Source organism: Hippocampus guttulatus, chromosome 9 (genome assembly GCF_054856545.1).
Source record: "Hippocampus guttulatus isolate MCC_2025c chromosome 9, RoL_Hgut_1.0, whole genome shotgun sequence".
Lineage (NCBI taxonomy): Eukaryota > Metazoa > Chordata > Actinopteri > Syngnathiformes > Syngnathidae > Hippocampus > Hippocampus guttulatus.
In genome coordinates this window covers 11,627,498-11,649,946 of record NC_141269.1, presented here as the reverse complement: position 1 = coordinate 11,649,946, position 22,449 = coordinate 11,627,498, and the positions used below count along the sequence as shown (strand labels likewise).

Below are 22,449 nucleotides of genomic sequence, written 5' to 3'. Positions count from 1 at the left end.
AGGGTCGCGGGCGTGCTGGAGCCTATCTCAGCTCCCAGCTGTCTTTGGGCAATAGGCGGGGAACACCCTGAATTGGTTGCGAGCCAATCCCAGGGCACACAAAGTGGAACAACCATCCACGCTCACAATCACACCAAAGGACAATTTGGAGTATTCCATTAGCCTGCCATGCATGTATTTGGAATGTGGGAGGAAACTGGAGTACCCAGAGAAAACCCACGCAGGCTCAAGGAGAACTCCACGCAGGACGACCTGAGCCAGAATCGAACCCTGCACCTCTGCACTGTGAGGCTGACGTGCTAACCCAGGGGTAGGGAACTCCGGTTTCTCCAGAGCCATATCCTGCCTGTTTTCGATCCCTCCCTACTAGAACACACCTGATTTAATTGATCATGATAGTTTCAGGCCTCCTCAGAGCTTGCTGATGAGCTGATCATTTGAATCAGGTGTGTTGGAGTAGGGAGGCATTTCAACTCTCTATTTCAAGGTACCAATGAAAACTGTAAGGAGTAGGACATGCATTCTTTGTTCCGTGTAATTACATAAATTGCGGTTTAATTCCACATTGGTTGAAGAAAGGCGGGTCTGGTTGTAACTGTATTTATATATTTTTTTCATAATGGTTGCTGTACAAGTAGACACACTGTATAAACAAACACGTCATCAGCGGTAGAAATGGATGAGTGGATGGATGGATTCAAACATCTGGAAATACTATTTCATTTGGTAAAAGTGTGGTCATCCCTAATAGTTGCCACACCTAATACATTTGCTTTTAATGAAGAAAGTTAGAGATAATGGTCATTATCAACACTGCTGAAACAACAAATGAATTCATTATCGCCCAAGCCTTTATACATTCATTAGTGTATCTACAAGAGCTTAAGGAGCATGTAGGTTGTGAAATCTCATGTCCATTATACAGGGAGTGTTTTGAAAAGGGGATTGTTAACAATTGAAAGCCTTTGAGACCAGTTGAAATGTTCTGCGGATCTTGATCCTGCTTAACTCATTCACTCCCAAAGACGTTTTTAAACGTCTTTTCAGACTTGGTCTAGAATTGGCTGGTACTGAATGAGTTCATGGCCGATGGATGTTCCGCTTTTAGCTACACTGATATTCAAAAGGCATTTGAAGCGGCGACTTTGCTTCGCTCTTGTTGAGAGACAGTGTGTGTGTTTTTTAAACAGATCAAGATGTACCCCATCAGCCTGAGTGAAATCATTATTAATTGCTTCTCACATGTGATTCCTCACTTGTCCTTTCTCTCTCCATCAAGTTATCGGGCTCTCCACAGTATATTCCCCGCCTCCTACTGCACACAGTAAAAAAAATTAAAAATTATTATAATAACTAAGGGAATTTAAGAAATATGGTTGAGTTATATTCATTAATTGTTTTCATCAAACGATTTTTACCAGCCAAACATGATTTAATAATAAATGCAGGTGAATTTGTCCCTTTGTGTTTTGTAAAAATTGACCACGCTAAATTCTACGCTATATCTTCATTAGATTTCTGTAGAATGATTTTTGTAAACTCCACCAGACAACAAACCCTCTTCCCGTCTCTGTTACCACATATAATTATTTTTTTCCCGTTCTTCCCCCACAACAATTAAAATCTGAATGTCCTTATCTTTAATCCCTTATGTTCCCAGATCTTTCTAGATGCAAACACGATCCGGCTGGGCAACATTCCCCTTGGCAGTGCAGTGGACCCACTGGAAGGTGCGGCAGCAGGTACCACCTACACCAAACAGACAGGCGTGTACGAACTGTGTGCCTGCGCTAACGGCAAGCTCTACCTATCCCCTGCTGAGAAAGGCTCCACCTGCCAAACAACAAGTAACTTTTGCCTCTGGAGCTGAAAGTTTGACAGAAAGCGAGAAACAATGGACCATTTGGGGAGAAGCTAACGCTAGCCAACGAATTGAATGAATATGAATCTTAACTGGTGGTAAAGCTATTGCCAGTCAAAAGACCAGTTGTCATAGACTGAAGTATGGCAAGTCATATCATATAATGGATTAGATTTTGGCAGCACCAGTTATCATGGGACCGTTCCAACTAAAGAACTGAATCAACAAGGATGAAAGAGAGAATCGACCACCAGCTCAGTTACCTACTAAGATGGTTTGGACGGGCACGACGTGTTAGTCAACAGAATGGCTGAATTTAGTGGAAATGACACAGTCAGTTCAAGGTGTCACATTATGAACATGGCTGTTCCACAACCGTACTCTGTCGGACTACAAGATATCTATGCCCGTGTGGCTTTTACATTTTCAAAAGTGGTCATCTGACAAAAGCTGCAAGTTGAAAGGAAGTGTAGTGTTCATCGAACGACCAAAAAGCTAGCGGTAATGACTGCAACCTCACCAGCAGGAACACAGACAAGGACCGTGGGTAAACCTCAACTGAGGATCATGTTCAAGCTGTGGGTAGTTCCCACTTTTGGTTTAATCAAGTGGGAAGATGAGGTTAGCTCCTGGACCAAGCTATACCAGAAAGGCCTTCCCCTTCCCTTCCCTGCTGGAATTTCCACACAAATGTTAAAAGTATGACTGAACCCCACAAACCTCCAATCACATTCACCCTTTTCAGTCACATAATAGTGTCACGACTAAGGATAATGAGTTGTGCTTCAGCTTTCACATCACAGTCTCTGTGTATCATGAGATTTTTTTCACCCCTACTTGAATTATTCCATGACTTTTCCATTTTCATTCACTATTTATTACAATTTAAGTTGAAAGTATTTTTGAAGAATACAATCATCTGCCAATACAGCAGTAGTATTGTGTCCACAATTTTTTCTTTCTTTCTTTCCTTCTTCTTGACCACCACACCAGGGTAAAACCAGTTCCGGTATCATAATCGGACTTTAAAGATGTGTTGACACTTGTAATTTGGTTTTCTCGTCAGGACCAAAAAAAAAAAAAAAAAAAGACACAATACTGATTAATTCGGCAACAACAAAACATTGGCCAGCCAATTTGGCATCAAGTCATGTTTAAGAAAATTATAATGGCCAAATGGATGTTTGAAAGTGTGAGTGTCTTCACAAAATACGTCACAGTCTACAGCTTGTTGCCAGGCAACCATAAATACAATGTGAACACAGCCAAAGAGTCTCTCCCCTGGAGTCCCTTTTTCCACCAATTATGCTTTCTGTAATTGCTGTAAATTTTTCTGTATTTTTTTTCAGTCTGCTTCATTTCATTGTTTTACACAATTATAACCAGTAACCAATCACTATCTTCTCACCCCACAGTATTCACTATTTTCATTTCTGTATTTATCCGTTGCTCATATGATATTCCACTATACTAAATCAGCCAATGTCTTGGGAAACCTGTAAAATTATTTCCTCAGTGGTGGGACCCTCTGAATCTTAATTCTTCATCTTCATTTGGTATAATCCGATTCTGACTTTGTGGGACATTTTGAGGAAAACCCTTTTCAGTGCTGGCACGTCATGGTGAGATTAGTTTGGTCTGGTAGAACATCAAACACCTTTGGGATAAATTGTGTGCAACCCCAAGAGAGGAACAGTCGTTTTAGCTGCAACTTCTACATTGTGGCTTTGCAAACATGTTTCATTCATCCTGCCTAACCCTTCAACAGCTCTGCAATCTAAAAACAAAAACAACTCAAGATTCCAGAGAATTTTTTTTGTGATGGTTGTTTTTTTATTTTATTTTTTTTAAGGCAATGTGTGATGTGAATAGGATGAGTCATCTGCACAGGTGTCATCCCCCACCCCCTGAAGGGCAATGAGCTGTACTTGCTCAATAGGATTCAGGCCCTGAGGCTGACTGATCGACTGATTCTGTTTTTATTTTTTTGTTTTGTTTTGTTTTTTTTACAAAGTGATACACAGGTGCCTTTGCTGCTGTTGGTAAAAGCACATCCCAATCTGGACATTCACACTCCCTTCAATGGACATCTGCAAGTGTCAACCTATTTATCGACCTACCTACCCATTTCCTTTTTACACCAACACACACACATACACACACACACACACACACACAGCCCAACCACTCTCCCCTCTTTGAGTTTGTAGATGCAGTCGATCCTACAAAAAAAAGAACCCTGGTTTTCAGTTGGGGGGTTTTCTCTGACTTGATTTTACTCTTGATAACAAAAAGCACAAATGATGCCATGTATATAAGAGTACCAATAAATAAAATAAATGAAGATATTGTTTTTAAAGAGAGTCTTGGGAATCATCACTTTTTCTCCTCTCAGTTCACATTGGATCTGTGATTTATGTTCGACATTTTATGGCGTTTTTTTCAAAACTATTCTTTTACACCCCCACCTAACCTTAAATCATCTTTCTGCATTCATGATGCCTTATTTAAAACTACTTTCATCAACATTGCTTAGTTTTAGCCCCAACGCGTTGTGGCACAAATCTGAAAATTCCGATTTAGCGTTTGTTTTTGACGGCCAATTCGCATCTCAATTCGAATCACCACCCATTCTGCTCAGATCTAGTAGGAAGCCAGAGGGCTGAATATTTTTTACAAGGCACTGTAGATTTTCAAATGGCCACTCGCTTTTTACTCTTCCAGCCTCCGGGCTAATATTCAACCGCTCACCTCATTACACGCCACTCGTTCCCCACCTGGGCCGTGAAGGCTGGCTCATTTGACACACCGCCCCCAAAATTTCACCTGAGTGTAATGACTGGATGTTAAGGGTGTTTTATTTCTTTATCACATGTATTTTGGTTTGTCAATGAAAGGCCAAATGAGGGTCCCCCTACGTGCCATTCAAGATGACAAGTGGAAAAAGATCACATGTATACATACGATGCTCCAGGAGCCCAAACAGCTGGTTTTATGGAAATGGAATACACAGGCAAGGTGCTGGTTATATGGCTGTGTTGCTTTCAAATCAAACAATATTCTACAGTACATGTGTGAGGATTGTTTGGCACCCACGTGCCACTAAATTATTCCAATACCAAATTTTTACTTTGTACAAAGACAAAGTCATACAATTCTAAAGGGAAGCATCGTCTCTTTCTCCCTAATTTTTGGGGGACATTATTCTAATTAATCCCAGTCAACCATGTCATATTGTTGGGATAATTACTTTGGTGTGCACTCTGTCATCCATTGACGATAACAACTATACAATTGAGGCTGTGTTTGCTCCACATCTCACAACGGTGTCGTAGAAAAGATTGTGATACAAACACCCGCGTCTCCTTTTATCATTTTTCTCCACAGGTGGTGGTATAAAAGAAAAAGTAGGGATTTTCTTTAAGCAAACGACCCCCAGGAGGCCTGTTATAGTGGGAGTTTATCCCCCTGCCAGGGGTATCAAAGTAGCACAGACATAAAGGTGATAGTAAAATAGTCTTTTCTTATTTAATTACTCACTTTCTGCAGGATTTATGGTCCTCTTTGTGTTGGGTTTTCTTTTCGTGCAAATATAATTTTCCCTATTGCGTGTGTCTCTCCTATTTAGAACCAATTACCTACGTGTGTAGGTGGATGGCTCATTAATTGTGGGCTTATGCAGAATTGGCATCTGGCTTGTTTAAAAAAGGCTTTTCCTTAATATGTCAAGAATTTCATAGGCCATTAGGGCATCTTCTTGTATGCCCAAAATGAAATGCTAAAAGCACTTCCAATGTTTTATGTTTTTCATTATTTGCAATCATTTGGTCACCAATGTTGTTTACGCCACAATGGACTGTCAAACAATTATCCTACAGGTGCAACCTTCAGGATGATGACAATGTAGACCTCAAAATAGAAAGGATCACGACGGCGGAGTGTAACGAAATTGTGAGCGTATATGCGGCCATTATTTTACTTTGACAGCCAAGAGGAAAACTTGTCAACTGTGTAAGGTAAGAAGATGCAAATACTGTACATTCGAACGTGCCGTATTTTCCGCGCTGTAAGGCGCACCAAAAAGCATTCAATTTTCTCAAAATCCCGACAGTGCGCCTTATAATCATCAGATGTGCTATATATATATACACATGCTCATATCTTTATTTATATTTCATTCTGTACTGTGTACCGTTCATTTTTAAATTTCTCCATTGTGAGACAAAGGTTTTCCTATTATCTGGAAAGCGCTTTGTTACAGCTGCAGCCGTTGCGAAAGCTCGATATAAATAGAGCTGTATTGTATTGCATTCCCTTTAACGTATCTCCATCAGGTGGATGCATAATGCAAACGCAGCCACGATTCAAGTTTCTATTCTGTGTGCCTTATAATGCGGGTGCACCCAATATATGAAAACAGTTTTAAAACAGGCCATTCATTGAAGTTGTGCCTTATACTCCGAAGCACCTTATAGTGCGGAAATTACGGTGTTCGCTCATCAAAATTGTTTACTCCACAATGGCAGTTCCACACTTGACTACAGATCCAAATCTAAATCTTTCATTCACAAGATTGTCCACTGAGATGCCGTTTTTGTCACCTTTATTTAAGATCAGAAACGGTTTAGGGAAACAGCTCACAGTGGTGGAATACTCAGCGCAGGTCTACTGAGGAGCACTAATGGCACATACAGTATGAAGTCTGTTCCAGTACAGTATTTTTCACCCAATGAATGAAAATGTTTATGTGTCAATTGGGACCGATTTGACAGTAAGACTGTTTAAATAAAATTACTTTGGGAATTGACATTAATGACCCAAATAAGTATTTGAATAAGTTAACCTAATTCACCTAAAAAAAAAAAGTGTTCCACATTTTGTAAAAAAATTAAATGTGGGATTTAAAAGGGCAAGCGGATGGAGCCAAAGCCCTTCATTTAGTCCTCGATCCTTATCTGATGAGGAAGACAAATTGGAAAAGAGAGACATGGATCTCGGGACCACAAGGAAATTAAATGTTGAATTCGGCAGGCAGACACACTCAATCATGCTGTTCTTTTGTGAAAAAATAAATAAATAAAATGTAAAAAAAAAAATTTAAAATCTTGGATTGAATCCCCTGCTGCTTTCCAAGTGAGAATTATTGCACTTCTAGTTTTTTGCGGATGACAGGGACTGGGCAGAGGCCAGTTCGCGCGTGCACACACACACATTTGTTGAACAGATGTCAATGTATAAATGATATCAGTTACAGGAGCTTGTCTTCTTGAAATTCGACTTTATTTCTGAATAATTTAAATCTGCCCTTGTCGACTGGGTTTTTGGTTCAGGAAAGTCATGAGGCTGTTTGCGATTTCATCTTAAGAACTCTTCATATTTTTGTTTTCATTTTAGAGTTGATAACAATGCTCAGTCAAATCGTCGGAGAGGAAACCAATATGACGCTTATCTTTCACACCGACTCAGACCCGGCTATCACATGTATCTTTTCCAATGTTTCTCTGACAGCTCGAGAGATTCCCGATGTCTTTGGTGAAACTAATATTTCATTTCATCCAATTTTGTTTTGCCACTATACTTCTGCTTCCTCCAATCTCCCATCCATCACAGTTTAACATAATTTGTAATACCGGTAGTTTCAATGTTAAGGGTTTAACTTTCGGGTATATTTTTGCAACTTCCATAAATAAAAGTAATGCCCCCCCGCCCCAAAAAAAAACCCAGTCACCTTTCTGTATGAAGCGTACTTTTCTTTATAAGATGGGTAAGGCTATGTGTTTGATTTATGTGCGTGTATGCATGCATGCATGTGTTTTGGCCCACGCCAGGTAAGAATTAATCAGCGTCTATACCATATGGCGTCCGTGTTCCGACAAATTCCCCCGACAGGGAGGATGGCTTCCTCAAAAGGAAGGAGACGCACATCCATCTGAACCCGTGAACATTCACGCACACTGGGAGTCGTTTGAGATGAAACAAACTACATACATCATTATAGAAATATGTGTGCGCACTGCACCGTTCCTTATCCTCTTTTGATTGTTCAGTGTATTTCTAAACATGTATTTATTCAGCTCTGTTGAACATTTGAGACTTTTGTACCGCTGATATCGAGACACAAGAGGTGGACAAGAAGACTAATTAGCACATTAGTACTCAAGCTGACAACTGGCATCCTCCCCTCCAATTAAAGTTAACGTTGGAAAGGCTCAGCAAAAAATTAATATGCCATGTCTGCATAAAAAGCTTTTGTAATGGTGCAGACCAACATTGAGACTAATTATGGAGAAAAGGAGGCTTCGATTCAGTCGTCTTTCTCAGGTGCTCAGTATTATATTAATGCTGAAACATTGTTTTTGAAAATTGAAGTGGAAAGTGAGCAGAGCAACCTAACTTAATGTTAAAACCATTCTAATGCTTTTCTACTATATCTATATAGATATAGAGATAGATCGACATAGATTTTCTCTATATCTACAGTATTTATCTCTGTAAAAAGATGCATACTGATGGACATACAAGTATGCTGCCCTATTTGAGCTCGGTCAAAATTAGTTTGCAGACAGTTGGTTGAATTGCAGACCATGAGATGGTGTAAATCGAGTGATTTCACACTTAGCCGAGAATTTAACGCCTCGACGGGAACATTGAAGAATTCGTCCACTTTGAGAAACTTGTTTGCAGACCTCAGGCCCCATAAAATAAAGGTGAGGTATGTTCAGCTTGTGTTTGAGAATATGAGCCAAAATTTTAAAAAATGAATGAAAGGGCATACACCTCGATCGCATGTAGAAAGATGCCCTCATTTCGCCTCAACACCTAAAAAGGTGTTTGCAATACATTTAATTTACTCAGTGCCTGCCACTGAACACTTGTTTAGATCATGAGTCTGTGTAGAACCCAAATGCAGTACTGGTATGCCAGACCGCAGTAGTCATCGGAGATTACTTTTAATGTCCAACATGGCAGTTTCGGAGAACAACCAGTAAGTATATCATACAGTTAAAAAATAAGTGCAGGCCAAGAGTAGATAAAATGGACTAACGATGACAGACGGGTTCCCAGGCCGCTGACAGATGAAGAATGACTAATCGGCCAAATTTTGGAAATTGACCACCTCTGGAAATGACCATCTCCAATGAGTCACCTCCTCTTTTCTATTTACTGACGATACCACTAGGATTTTACAAACCACCACACATCTGCACGCTCACAACCTATCAGTTGCACATTGTCCTACTGGATCGGTTCCCCAGGTTGTGTTCCATTTGCGTGTGCTTTCTGCTAATCTGAAAATTGCATTTGTCGATGTTCCGGGAATAGTTTATTTAGGATTTACTGGAAAGCAATGGGATCGAAACTGAAGATTTAGTGTATGTGTGTGTGTGTGTGCGCGCGCATGCTTTTTTTATTTATAACAGTTGCCCCAACCTTCGAGAGGATGAGTGCAATGTTGTGTGTATATTGAATGAAAGACATACGGTACTCAGTACACGATTTCTCTTTTTTTGACGTAATCGTTGTGGGTGGGTGGATGTGTATCTGTGTATCTATGTGAGTATAATTCTGTTGTGCAAAAAGCACTGCAAATGTATGTAGGCGTGCAAGGGAACAAAGATCAAGTTTATATTTGTGTAATATTTGTGAAAGATGTCTGCATGAATTTAAGAGAACAGGTTGAGCTCAATCCACCTTTGTTTTGATATGGCATACCCTACCTCGGGATTGAACCTTTCCTGCCCAATAGAGATGAGGCACATCAAGATAACGTCTCCAAAGACCTCTGTTCTTCTTTTCTTTTACTTTCCTCAGTTTTTTGGCTTCAAGAAATTGAAACAAAGCCCTGTCTGTGGCTGTGTATATTCCCTTTACATTCAGAACTGATCTTGTTTGAGGAAGAGCTTTCAGAAATACCTGCAGGCAGTACTGAAAAGAAATACCAGGAGAGACTTATGCAACAAGCTCAGCTGGTAGCCAATCAAATTAAAAGGGAAGGGGCACAAAGTAGCACACGATGCTCCAAACGGATGCTTGAGATTAGACACAAGGGAGATAGTTGAGTATTGTTAGTTGGGGTTTTTACATGCACTGAGAAAAAAGAAAGAAAAATGATTAAATCATTTTTTAAAGTTGCAATAACACACAAAGACCATTTGTTTGAAAACCAAATTCCCCTCGCATGTATCAATCAAATATCGGCGCCGGGGCTCTGCATATGCTCTTATCTCCATTAGCTGAGTTTATAAAATGAGTCAAGAATGTGTTTGGATTGACAGGGGAATACATTTGTGCTCATCTTAAAGAAGTGAGCATTTGGAAGCATATACAGTACGTGGATGGAGCACATCCTTTAAAAATTTTGCGGAGCATGTACAGTGCCTTGAAAAGGAATCTATATCCCTTGAACTTCTCCCACATGTTGGGACCTAACAATCAAAATGTGGTGTTGATTTTGTTGAGATTTTATGCGATTGACCAACACAAGGTAGCACACAATCGGGAAGTGTAATAAGAATGATATCCCTTTTGCAAATTTTCATCCAATATACATCTGAGAAGTGTGGTGTGCACGTGTATTCAGTTTGCTGTAGTATGATACCCCTAAATACAATCCATGACAATTGATAACCTTCAGAAGTCATCTTATTAGTAAACAAGAGTCCACTTGTGTATATGATAATTTACTCACACAATGAATACATTTTGTCCTGAAAGGGCCCAAATGATTTGCTCGAGAACATGTGTGAATAACAATGACTATCAAGGAACGTTGTTGAAATGTATAAGAGGTCCTTTTTGTCATGTGTAAAATGTACTTTGGATGGCCAATCGCAGGGCACACAGAGATGAACAACCATTTGCGTTCACAATCACAACTAGGGATAATTTAGAGTGGCTCTACCGTGCATGTCTTTAGAAAATGGGAGGAAACCGGAATACCCGGAGAAAACCCACGCAGTCACGGGGAGAACATGCAAACTCCACACAGGAAGGACTGGAATCGAACCCTGGACCAATGCAATGTGAAGCGGGTGTGCTAACCAGTCGCCCACCATGCCCCCCCCCCCCCCCAAGTTAATTTTGGTTGAAATAATTAGCAGTTCTCCAAATTATTTCCCACATCCTATGCAGGTTAGAAATGATGTACCTGTATTATTATTGGTAGGATGGAAAGGGACCCCAATGATTGAATGCAAAGTTAGCAAGATTTTATTTGTCTAACAGACTCATGAAAATATTAGGATAAGTAAACTGCGTGGAGAGGGAAGAGCTGTTTTCCCACCTGTCAGCTGCTGTATGCAGAGCTATTTCTGAGAGGAAAACAAAGAGACTGTAAATCACTAAATCCCTTAATTCAACAATTTGAAAGCGGGCCATTGTAGCGTGTGAAGGAACAACAGAGGCCTGTATGTCACTACATACATGCACATGTTCTTCCATGCCAGTGTCTCTCTTTGGCATGGCCTCTAGGTCAAGAAGTTATGCCTGTGCTAGCTCACTTGCTGTCGTACAACACCCCTTTGAATGTGAATGTAGATACATGCAAGTGTGTGTGTGTGTGTGTGTGTGTGTGTGTGATGGCTCAGATTGTAAACATTAGATTTATGTACAGTCATGTAGGTGTGTTCGGGGGTGTGTGACAATCTTCTGGTATTCAGCCATCCAATTCCTTGGCCTGTTGTTTAATTGAGTGCACTGATGGCTGACAAGGTGTGCAGTAACGTGTCTGTCACCTTCGTCTGGCTGTCAATAAGACAGCAGATTTGCCAATGCAGCAGCAATGCAAAGTAATGCAGTAAATGCGTTTGACTTGAACAGAATAATCCTAAATGAAATTGGATGGAATGGAATCGAAACAGCGCACCGAGAGACAATCTAGAGGAGAGCTGGTCTGCATGCATTTATATGCATTGGTTTGATAGCGAATACGGTTTTGTGCAACACACAGGTTGGCCAAATTCAGTGACATGAAATAACCTCGATGTGATGTATGCATAATATTTACAAGTCGTATTTCCCGTTTTGCTTTTGTTTCATTTAGATTTGAACCATGATCCATTTATAAGGCAGTTAACTCAACAATAGATGTTTTATGTCAAGCCGAAATGTAGCCAATGCATTACGGTCATGACAGCTTAGGTCTCAACGTTTACGGGTGTCGCACATGATGATCGTTCGAACACCACTTCTGAGGCACATTTTTTTTTAACAATTTTCAATGCATTGATTTGCCTTTTTTTCTTTACACCAGAGGTTGTCCCTTAAGGTTCATTAAAGTTTGATTAAACAGACTTTCGCCACAGCTGAAAAAGAGTCATTCAAACACTGATGTGGGAAGTCATTTGTCAGAGATGGTACATACAAACTTATCACAAATTTGTGCTTCATTATTGATTGTCTATGTCAGATTAACTACCAAGCTAATTTTAAACTGACTGACAGAATGACCTGACCAACAAAAGCACTCCGCAGGAACAAAGCACTGGTCCCAGTTCCACCCTGTGCCCAGCACAGCACGTCTGCGGCCGTCCCACATTTCCCCTTCAGGCAGCGCATGTCATGCGGCCATCCCATGTTCCCCGTTACATCGAGCCCCGTCCATGTCCATGTTGAGCGGAGCCACATCCATGTGCCCATTTGAATTGAGTCAGGTCCACATCCACATTGCACATTGAGCCGAGCCACATCCACATGCCCGTTTGAACTGAGTCACATCCACGTCAGGCCGAGCCCAGCCATTGGGTGACTGTTTGGGACTTCTGGGATCAGTGCCTTGAGGGAGGGGCACTGTCACGGGTGATTTGTTTGGGACCAACAGGTGGCTCTGTGGGGCTCCTCCTACAGCGGCACACCTGTTGGTCATCATGTCACTTTCTGTTAAAAGGACTCCCGGCCCGACCATTCGGTGTCGGGTCATTGTTGCTGTTTCTGTTGCTGTCACTGCTTCAGTTGGTTTGTTTTTATCACGTCATATTTTTTTGCTTATGCCATGGGTTTTGTTGTCACTTTGAATTCTTGTTGTTTTCAGGACTTTGCTTGTTTTGGATTTGGTTTTCTCAGTCTTTGATTAATACATTTTGTCAAGCTCACCCTGCTCCTCCCTCTTGCCTGCTTTTTGGGGTCCACCACCACCCCCGCACCGTGACAGTGACATCTTTAGATGCAATGAGCCCTGATCTTCTAATGAACTGTAGGTGTCTGGATGAACACCGGGGTTTTCAGTCGAGCTGACAAGCTGACAGTATTTGATTGGGTGGGCTCGCTGTCACCATGAGAGATACTCGGCCCTCAAGTGGCCTCAAATCTGCTTGATGAGCTGAGCTTTAATAGACTCCTCTTCTACCGTGCATCAATTTTCTTCGACTTGCCTGCGCACATAACACGATGAATGTGTGATACTTTCACCCCCTGAAAGTTTGTGTGAAATGAACAGGAGCACCTTGTCTTGCTTGCTACAATGTCCCTTCCCTCTGGCACCTTTTGGGTCACCGTCGCAATTATGTTCCCAAATAAATACATTGCTAACCACTGCTTGGCTAGGATCTAGCGGCAGACAAAAAAGGATATTTTACAGAAACCAAGAATTTTTGTGAGCACTTTTCTCACATCTACAGATGTGGCAACTATTTGCAAACACGTCAGACTTTAAGCCAGCATCATTGTTGCTCCTCATTAAAATGTTTTCAGCATTTAGGTGATTTGGTACTGTTGTTTGAAAAATGGGATGTTTCTGTTTTTAAGCCAAAAGCACTTATTAATTGCCTTATTGCTTAGATGCATGTTTAGAGTTGCTGTCAGCCTGAAAACACACACACTAATTGGTTTTTGGGGGGTGGGATCATAAAAAAAATTTAATTGCCTTCCTGTCTCAGATTGCTATTAACAGCTAGGTACAGTATGTTGGTAGACAAAAAAAATAGCCAAGTCAAGTCAAATGTGGATATTTATAGTCAAAGGGCTTCACAGGCCCACCGTTTACACATGTTAACGACATCCCCTGATCTAAATAGTGACAAATGAATATTCTGCATTCTGTTTTTACTTATGTTTAACATAACGTCACATCTTCATTGGAATTGGGTTGTGTGTGTGTGTGTGTGTGTGTGTGTGTGTGTGTGTGTGTGTGTGTGTACTGCTACATGTATGGACGCATACACGCATAATAAAGAATATGTGCTTACGTGTACAAAATTTAAATAAATAAAAAAACATAAGTCACACTGTCCGAAAAGCCTTTTTATTTATTTTATTTTATTTTATTTAAGTATTCTTTTTATGAGAGCTCTCCATTTGGACACGTCTCATCTTAAAGCAGACAGCACTGACAGACAAAATATATTGAACATGGTAACATAAATTGATGAGAACACCACAGAAATGATATAATTTGAATTAGTTTGATCAAATATTGTATTGTTCACAGAAGCATCGTGTTTGTTTCTCACCACTGATGTTGTCAAAGGTGGAAAAACTGTTTTGGTGGAGAAAAGAAATTGGAATTCAGTGAGTGAGCGAAATAGAGGGAGAAGGTGTCATTATTAAGATTGGGTTGTGGGAGGTTGGGGGTGGGGATGGTGGAGACATTGTGGCTTCATGTCTGGATGTGTGTTGCCACCCGATGGCCGGGATGGGTAAAAACGTTATCCAGACAACCATGTCGTTCATTTGTTGTGGAATAAGGACAGGAAATAATGGGCTCAGAACTCACTGAAGTAAAGCACTTTTATCACTTGAATCACTTGGGGCGACAGACTAGCTCAGGGTAGCGGCAGGAAGAAGAAACAGGCACAAGAATACCTTCCTAAAATCTTCAACCGGGTCTTGTATAAGAGCTGGTCGGGGGCCGTAACAGACACAAACACCTTCTGCCATGTATTTCACTACACTTAATTGACCTTGATGATTGTGTGAAAGAAGAATACAAAAATATATAAATATGAGCAGAGCATGTTGATATGCATATGACGCAAACAAACACTTGGCACATCTCGTCAACTGAAAGCGTAATTACATTTTGTAAGCATGTCATTGTGTACCCGGACACTAAACATCAGCACCTCTAAGTGCAATTATCGCTACATTGTCTCAGTAACTGTCAGAAAGAGGAGAAGAAATAAACTGAGATCTTGTGAAACCAATGGGTTTGTTGTTATTAAAACACACTAAGATGTTCATCAAACATTTATGGCCTACTTTGCAACAGCAATAATTGCGCTGGGTTCTGGCAGAATAAAGGGATTTAAGTCAGTCAAGGGAGTGTTTCTTTTTATGTTGCTTGGCCGTTTCAGATGTTAGAAATGGAACCTTATATTAACTGTTGTTTGCCAAGTATATTTGAAGGTTTGAACGTATTTGAGAGTAAAACAATGATGTGTTCAAGGCATGAAAAGAGGGGGCAAAAAAAGATAAATAAATAAATCAGGTGGCCTGGGGGTCCAGTGGGTAGCGCGTCGACCTCACAGTGCAGAGGTACCGGGTTCAATTCCAGCTCCGGCCTCCCTATGTGGAGTTTGCATGTTCTCCCTGGGCCTGCGTGGGTTTTCTCCGGGTACTCCGGTTTCCTCACTCATTTCAAAAATTTGCATTGCAGGCTAATTGAACACTTTAAATTGTCCCTAGGTGTGAGTGTGAGTGTGGAAGGGTGTTCATTTCTGTGTGCCCTGTGATTGGCTGGGTGTCTCCCGCCTGCTGCCCGAAGACAGCTGGGATAGGCTCCAGCACCCCCCGCGACCCTTGTGAGGATAAAGCGGATCGGAAAATGAATGAATAAATAAATACATCTATGGTATTGGAATGAAAAACGCTGTTTGTGTAATTTTATTTCTATTGAAATATGGTTCAGTTAATGTACAGTAATGTAAAAGCATTTCGCTGATTAGCGTATCCCACCACAACTAAATCTAAAGCGCGTGGCCTTAAAGTGTCACTTGGATGGGCTGAACATTGGTACTTAAAATAGGTCTTTATGTGAAAATGGTGTCGGCATTAAATTAACCCCCCTAAAAAAAACTCACGAATTGGAATTCCCATCTTTGGAGAGTGGCTTTCCCCCACGCCTGCTTTACGTGCGTCACGATGTGTTTCGTTCGATATGTACTGTATATGCCTCCGCAAACAGGGTTGGTTCTGCTTTTCCCATCCTGCTTTCCTCAGCTTTGTGCCTCCATAACCGCTGCTGTTATAGTTGTTCTCTGTGTGCACCAAAGAAACAACAGCAAAACCATCAAAGAATTACTTTTCCCTCTGCTTGATTGTGACGAGAGAGGAAGGTTGAATGGGGATGCTCTTTTGGTGAGCATTCTATTCAGACATCAAGATGAGGTGAACTCAGGCATTGCATTTGACATTTCAATCCCACTGCAACGTTTCAACACTTATTTTGTCTAAATCCTATGAATAGAGTGAGAAATAAGTCCCATGATTAAATCTTACAGCAAGAAAGTTTCTTCACATGCTTCACAACAAAAGGTGGATCTGTGAATGCTTTTGCGATTTCTTAAAAGGAAGGAAGAACCATGAAAGAGAGCATTTATTCTTCAGTGCAGCCTTTAAACCTAATTGTCACCCACGACCCTTTTCCACCGTGCTTGTGCGAGTGCTAGTTCTGGGCCAGTGCCCTGGTTAGCACCGGTTGTTTCTTTTTCCACCACCAAAATTGTCTCTCGCTGCTTGAAACTGGAGCTTAATCTGGCCCCAATTATTTGTTAGGTCGTGCCAAAGTTTGGCTCATGTCAGGGGCGGGGGGCGGGGTTATCATGACGATGACAGATGGAGAAGTTTGACTCCCTGGAAACATGAAAGTTTTGCACAAACTGTGGAGCAGTGAACTCCTGCACAATTGTGTCCCACCAGAAGAGTGAATGCAGATGTAACCAGACAGCATGCGATGTCCGACTCCTAGCCAGCCTTGTGATCATCTACAATGTTTCAGAAAGATCTAAGCGGTTGCCTATGTTGATTGTAAACATTGCCACAAAAATAGGTCCGCGATTCATATTCCAGTAAAATCGTCAATGTATTCTGGATCATGACGAATTTGCAGGGGGCAGGGTTAAGTTGAAAACCTTTTCGAATTGCAATCCAGGGTGGAGTCACAACAATATTTGATACTGTTATCAAATGTTTCTCTTATGCATGTATGCAAATTTAATGGACTAATACGTGTTGACCCACAAAATAAAACTCCTCCGTAAAACCCTATTACTGAAAGGCCAACTGCAGTCACACAATCTTCTACAGTGTGGAGATACACAAAGTCCGGTTCCTCTTCGTGTGTGCGTGTTCCGTCCATGTGAATGCCTTTTCCACCTGCTGTGAATAGTTAGCCATACCGTCAAGCTGCAATTGTCACACTGCTGCCTCCATCATCATGGTGATAGAAAAAAGGTGGGATAAGGCAGCCACCCGAGAGGATGAGCAAAGAGGAAAAAAAAGAAGTTTATTTTGTATTTCATTTCATAAAATGGCATTGCTCCCAGCAGCAGAGGTGGGCATTCTGTCAGTACTGACGCAATGCCCACCTCTGGACAGTATCCCCTGAAAGAATTAATACAACATTGCAACCTTTAAAATAAATCATTTACTATTTTCCAAAATTACACAGGCTGGCATGAGCCAAGCTCAGCCTTATTTATTTGGGAATGCCATTTTTTTTAATTGCGTGCTTATACTGGATCTCACTGGATTGTGGCAAAATTACGTGTATCGAATACATTGACCTCACATGTACAGTATGTATTTGGATACTTTATGGATGGATAGAAATGGATCAAATTATTTTTGCTTTTGCGCTGAATCTATGAATTTGCATACAGACAATTTCTTCATCCAAATCAACATGCCGACAGTGGATTCTTTACTTTAAAAATGTATTTTAGTCTGCTCATCAATTCCTTTTGTCCCTCCCAGTTTGGATGATCTGCAAATGAACTTGTTCTTGTTAATCTTGCATAAAAATGATTATCCAAAAGGGAGATGAAAAAATAATTATCATATTAATTCTACCTCCTCATGACATTTTGTGTGTCTTTTCTGTGTAACAGCAATACAATGAAGTCATAATGTGTTTAAAACTGCTTTACCATGAGGAGAAAAGGCTCATGGCCTGCATTAGTTCTATTCGCAATGGTGACTTGCATTCATTTTATAATGCACAGGTGAAAGATTGAAGCTGGGCCTTGTCAGAATCGCTTATCCGCAGGACCGAATCGGGAAACAGTCCTGATCGACTTCCCGTACTAACGGGCCCGAACCCCCGTTTTTGGTTCGCCCCCTTCTTGCCGTAACGCAGGACAGCGGGCGAGACGGAGGTTCTATTTTTCATCCGAGTCGATTACGAAAGAGATACGGCTAGGTTCCTGACCGCCTTTGATTTCACGAAGCCAATCCGAATCCACCTTCACTTATTTTTAACTCTAATAAGTAACCGAGAATTAGAGGTGAATAAGCGACCGCTTTGTTTTAACGACGGCTCTCTTTCGGTTTTTATTTCTGGTGTTATTGTTAATGTCCTAGTTAGTAATTTAATAATCCTTGTCAGGATCATTCAGATTTGTTTCTTTTATTCGTTACGCCGGAGTAAACTATTTTTAATTAACTATTTATTTTTCGAGAAGGATCGCACGGCCCGGTGTTAGTGAGCACGCAACCTTTCATTCATCAACGAAGGTTGAGTGGTGACATGAATTAAATCATAAAAATAACTGAGGTAGACAATGTAATGAATTTTGACACAGTTATTAATATGGCAATCATTTTAAAACACGCATTAATCAACCATTGTAACCGCAAGACGCGGGATACTATCGTCGACAACAAAAACATTGTTTGAATGGTATTTTTCAACTTAAAATCAAATGAGAATAATGTCACAACAGACAGTAATTATGATGATCATGAGAGGAAAGAAAGATAAAAAAGATTAAAAAACACGAATAAGTGAGTAAAAATGATTACAAGAATAAAAATGAATAAATGAAATAAGAACCTGTCTATCATCATTGAGGGTGTCAAGATTGATCAAGTCTTAAGCGCCCAGTGATTTAACTTATTAATTTATGTAATTATATTTTAGTACCATTTAAATACTTTCTATTTTTACTTTATCCAGTTAACAATTTGGGTTAGAGACATTTAATACATGCGATTGGCTCATTTCTTCCGACACGCGAGAGTAGTATATTGTCTATGTCTCCTTCCAGATACAACGGCTTCATAATAACTGAGGTTAGTTGGAATAAAACAGAGTATTAGAGAAAAGCCACCCCATACCTGTATTTGAGTTGTGCCATTTGAATGTAATATTGAATTTCTTGATAAGGAGTCATCTTCATAATCCTATTCTCGTCAGGTACCGGAAATTGAGGATCCGGGCTGATAGGGCTTCACCCTGACCATCCCATCCTTGCCCCTCCGAACTGCCGTTTTTATAGCTTCGAAGAGGCAACTGTGGTCACGTCACCCTACGGCTGGTCCGGGTTATGCAAAGGACGTTTCCTGTTCAAAGCAAATTTTTCCTTCAAAGGGCGCGGTGGCAACTTTCACTTCTAGCTGATCTGGACTTTCCACAGCTGTGTATTCTGGCATCCTGCCAAACCCCTCACAGCTGTTCTATTTTAGTTTGGTACTTTACGTACCTTTTTTTGGGCGCTTTGACTTGTGATCTCTCCTCAAGTCAATGATAAAACATCATGCACACACATTATGTAAGAATTCAAATCACATATTAAAATCACATCTCGGCAGCATTAAAAAAAAAGAGATGTTTGCACAATCATGTTGATCCATCATCTCCCTTGCAATCAACAGGTTTTTGATCTTGTCAGGTTCTTCATCAGGAGAGATCATTTGGGAGTAAATAACGTTCTCCGGCAATGTTTACCCCAAGCAGTTTCAAAGTGTCTGATATCACAACACACAACTATTCTAAATTAAATGAATGATACCATGTTGTTGTTTCAATACAACATTCAAGAAAGAAAGAAAAATAGTAATCATAAAACAACAGTTAACAGTAAACTCTGTAAAACTGTGTAATCCAGTTGTAAAGCACATTTTATGCATTACTCTTTGTTAAACATTCGTGAAGGCATATTTTAAAGGCATTGACTCTGGTATGTTCGAGTTAATCATATTTAATTTGTTTACTCTGGAAATGGACCTGTTGCGAGCTGGTGAGTGCTCAATGGACAATTTGTTCTGACGTCATCTAGCGGTCAAATTTGAAAATGCATTCTTAGGCTGCATTTGGGTCTAGTTTTTAGGCCTGTTTCATATTTAACTTTTTCAATTGTACCAACACTCATACCATGGAGGAATCAGGCGCGTCGGCTGGAGAGACCGGGGGCATCAGAGAGGGCGGCGGGCCTGGGGAAGGGGGAACGGAGACGCTGCCAGGTGCTGGGGACCAGCGGTCCGCCATATCCACGGAGGCAGCCCGGATTATACTGGGTCCAGGAGACCCTGGCTCAGCGACCCGGTCCGGCTGGCGTCCTCCAGTTGCGGCAGAGCCACTCCAGAACTCCTCCGGTGGTGGCCCTGCTTTTGGCCCGGCCGCGACGCAATATCCATCGGTTAAGTGGAAGGGCATGCTCCGTCAGCTAGCCGCCAAGTCATTCGGAGCAACGGATCAACGTGGCCCAGTATCCGGCCATCTTCTACTATCGTTAGTGGCATTTGAGGGTTACCTTCAGTACCCTCACCCGAATCAAGGAACTGTTCTCGCCAGGTCAGCAAACTCCCAACAAATCCAGGTCGGAGTAAATGGAGGGCGGCCTTCATGCTTCCAGTAAATTCCGTCAGGTACAAACCAAATCTCACTTGAATGTCGTACAGGTGAACGAAAAGAGCAATGGCCTAGGAAGGTGGTCCCGAGGACCCAGGCGGACCGAAAATCGCCAGATCCACAGAGGACGCACTGCGGTTCGGTCACCTCCTGTAACATACACAAAGTCAAGGTAGCCTTTCTATGTTCGATTATGTAGCAGGGCCCGGGTTATCAACTCGAGCCTGCTTATTCATTCCATATTTAGCCGAAGCGTTGGTACCAGAACCAATTTCTTTGAGATAGAAGGTCACTCTTTCGAGGTGGGAGGGTAAAAAAGGCTGAATAAGTAAAAAACACCAGACAATCAACACTAATTGGTCAACACATATATCGCCCCCCACCCCCACCCCCTCCCCAATGTCACTAGTTGTAGGAATTATCCAAACTCTCCCTCTGTCCCTGCTGGATTTCTTTGGAGGCGAGAGACAAGATACATAACGCATACGGCCAGGATTATTGCAAGTATACCCTCTATTATCACCGTTCGAGAAATGACCTCGACGGTCCTCAACGAGGACATGTCCATTATTGCCCAACATACAAGTAATAATGTTTCTGCTACCCCATTTGGTGTTTTGTAGTCAATAAAAATTCAGCCATGCGTGTATACTACGAAAAAACCCAAGCCTAATGTGTATGGGCAGTACATGAACCGTAGAACCAGAACCTTTATTACCGAAGCGAGTAAGATGATCAGTCGTGTAGGCTGATGTAAATACCACTGGCCGGTACAGCAATGGCATAACCATATCACAACAATCATCAAATATTCTAATTCATCACTCAGGTCTTTCAAGGCACCAGGTCATCCGTAATTACTGTTAGAATTGTTATCACAAGCCATGGTTCCGTAAAATTTTACCTTCCCACCAAGGAGTGTAAGCTGTTGTCAGAGAGCTGGGGACCCTTCTGAGACTTCCGCCTTGGGTCGCTGGCTCCATTTGCTTCTTCTGTTCCTCCCTCTCACATCGTACTTCCTTAAACTCAGGTACCACCTGCTTCCTGAACAGTCCCCAAGGGGCTGCCTGCTTTGGTGACAATGACATCACATTATCTCGCCGAGACAGAAATCGTTCACATAGAACTCCTTTGATAACCGCAAAGGTTATTCTGGCAGCAACTAGGGGTCCAATTCCTAATAGAATCCATACTCCTATCCTGTATGTTTTACAAAATCTAAAAGCCAATTGCCGACATCAGCAAGGCCTTCTTCTGCTATTTCTACTGCGGTTGTAACAACAGTTTTAACAGTTTGAACAACAACTTTTCCAATTTTTTCGTACCACACACATTCATGAAGATTAATTCCGTGACCACATGTCATCCAACGTTCATACGGCGGAAAAACAAGTTCCATTATTATAGATTCTGTTTGGACCATGCCAATCAAAACCTATCATTTCTTTTCCCTCGCATGAGCTTTTTCTAAAGGTATGTCCTTCAATTATTTGTATTAAAGAGTCTGGTAATTTGGGGAGAAATTTAAGTCCATATGTTTTGATTAGTCCGTAATCTTTTTCCCATTGTTTGCAATCTTTGCAATCTTGTCTGTCGGATGGAGAGCTTTGTATCCATCTTTCCATCTGGGTACCTCTCCACATGGTTGTCTTGCAAGTTCTATCGTGCATTTTTTTTTTCATTTTTAGCGCAGACCATTGACCACGGTCTGGGGTTTGCATATTTGTAAATTCTCTGTGAGGGCTAAGTGTCCTTTTCCTTTTCTTTCCCTTCCACTGTTGCCACATACTGGTCATTAACCCAA

The 22,449-nt window shown here is 41.2% G+C and overlaps 1 protein-coding gene across 1 annotated transcript in view; it reads left to right on the top strand.

The window, feature by feature from the left end:
• Positions 1–4,219, top strand: part of sgcz (sarcoglycan zeta) — a 216,684-nt gene extending 212,465 nt beyond the window's left edge. The window contains exon 8 of the mRNA XM_086120370.1: positions 1,661–4,219. Coding sequence (XP_085976496.1) covers positions 1,661–1,870 — 210 coding nt within the window. The 3' untranslated portion in view covers positions 1,871–4,219. The remainder of the gene's footprint in view (positions 1–1,660) is intronic.
• The last annotated feature ends 18,230 nt before the right edge of the window (positions 4,220–22,449 follow it).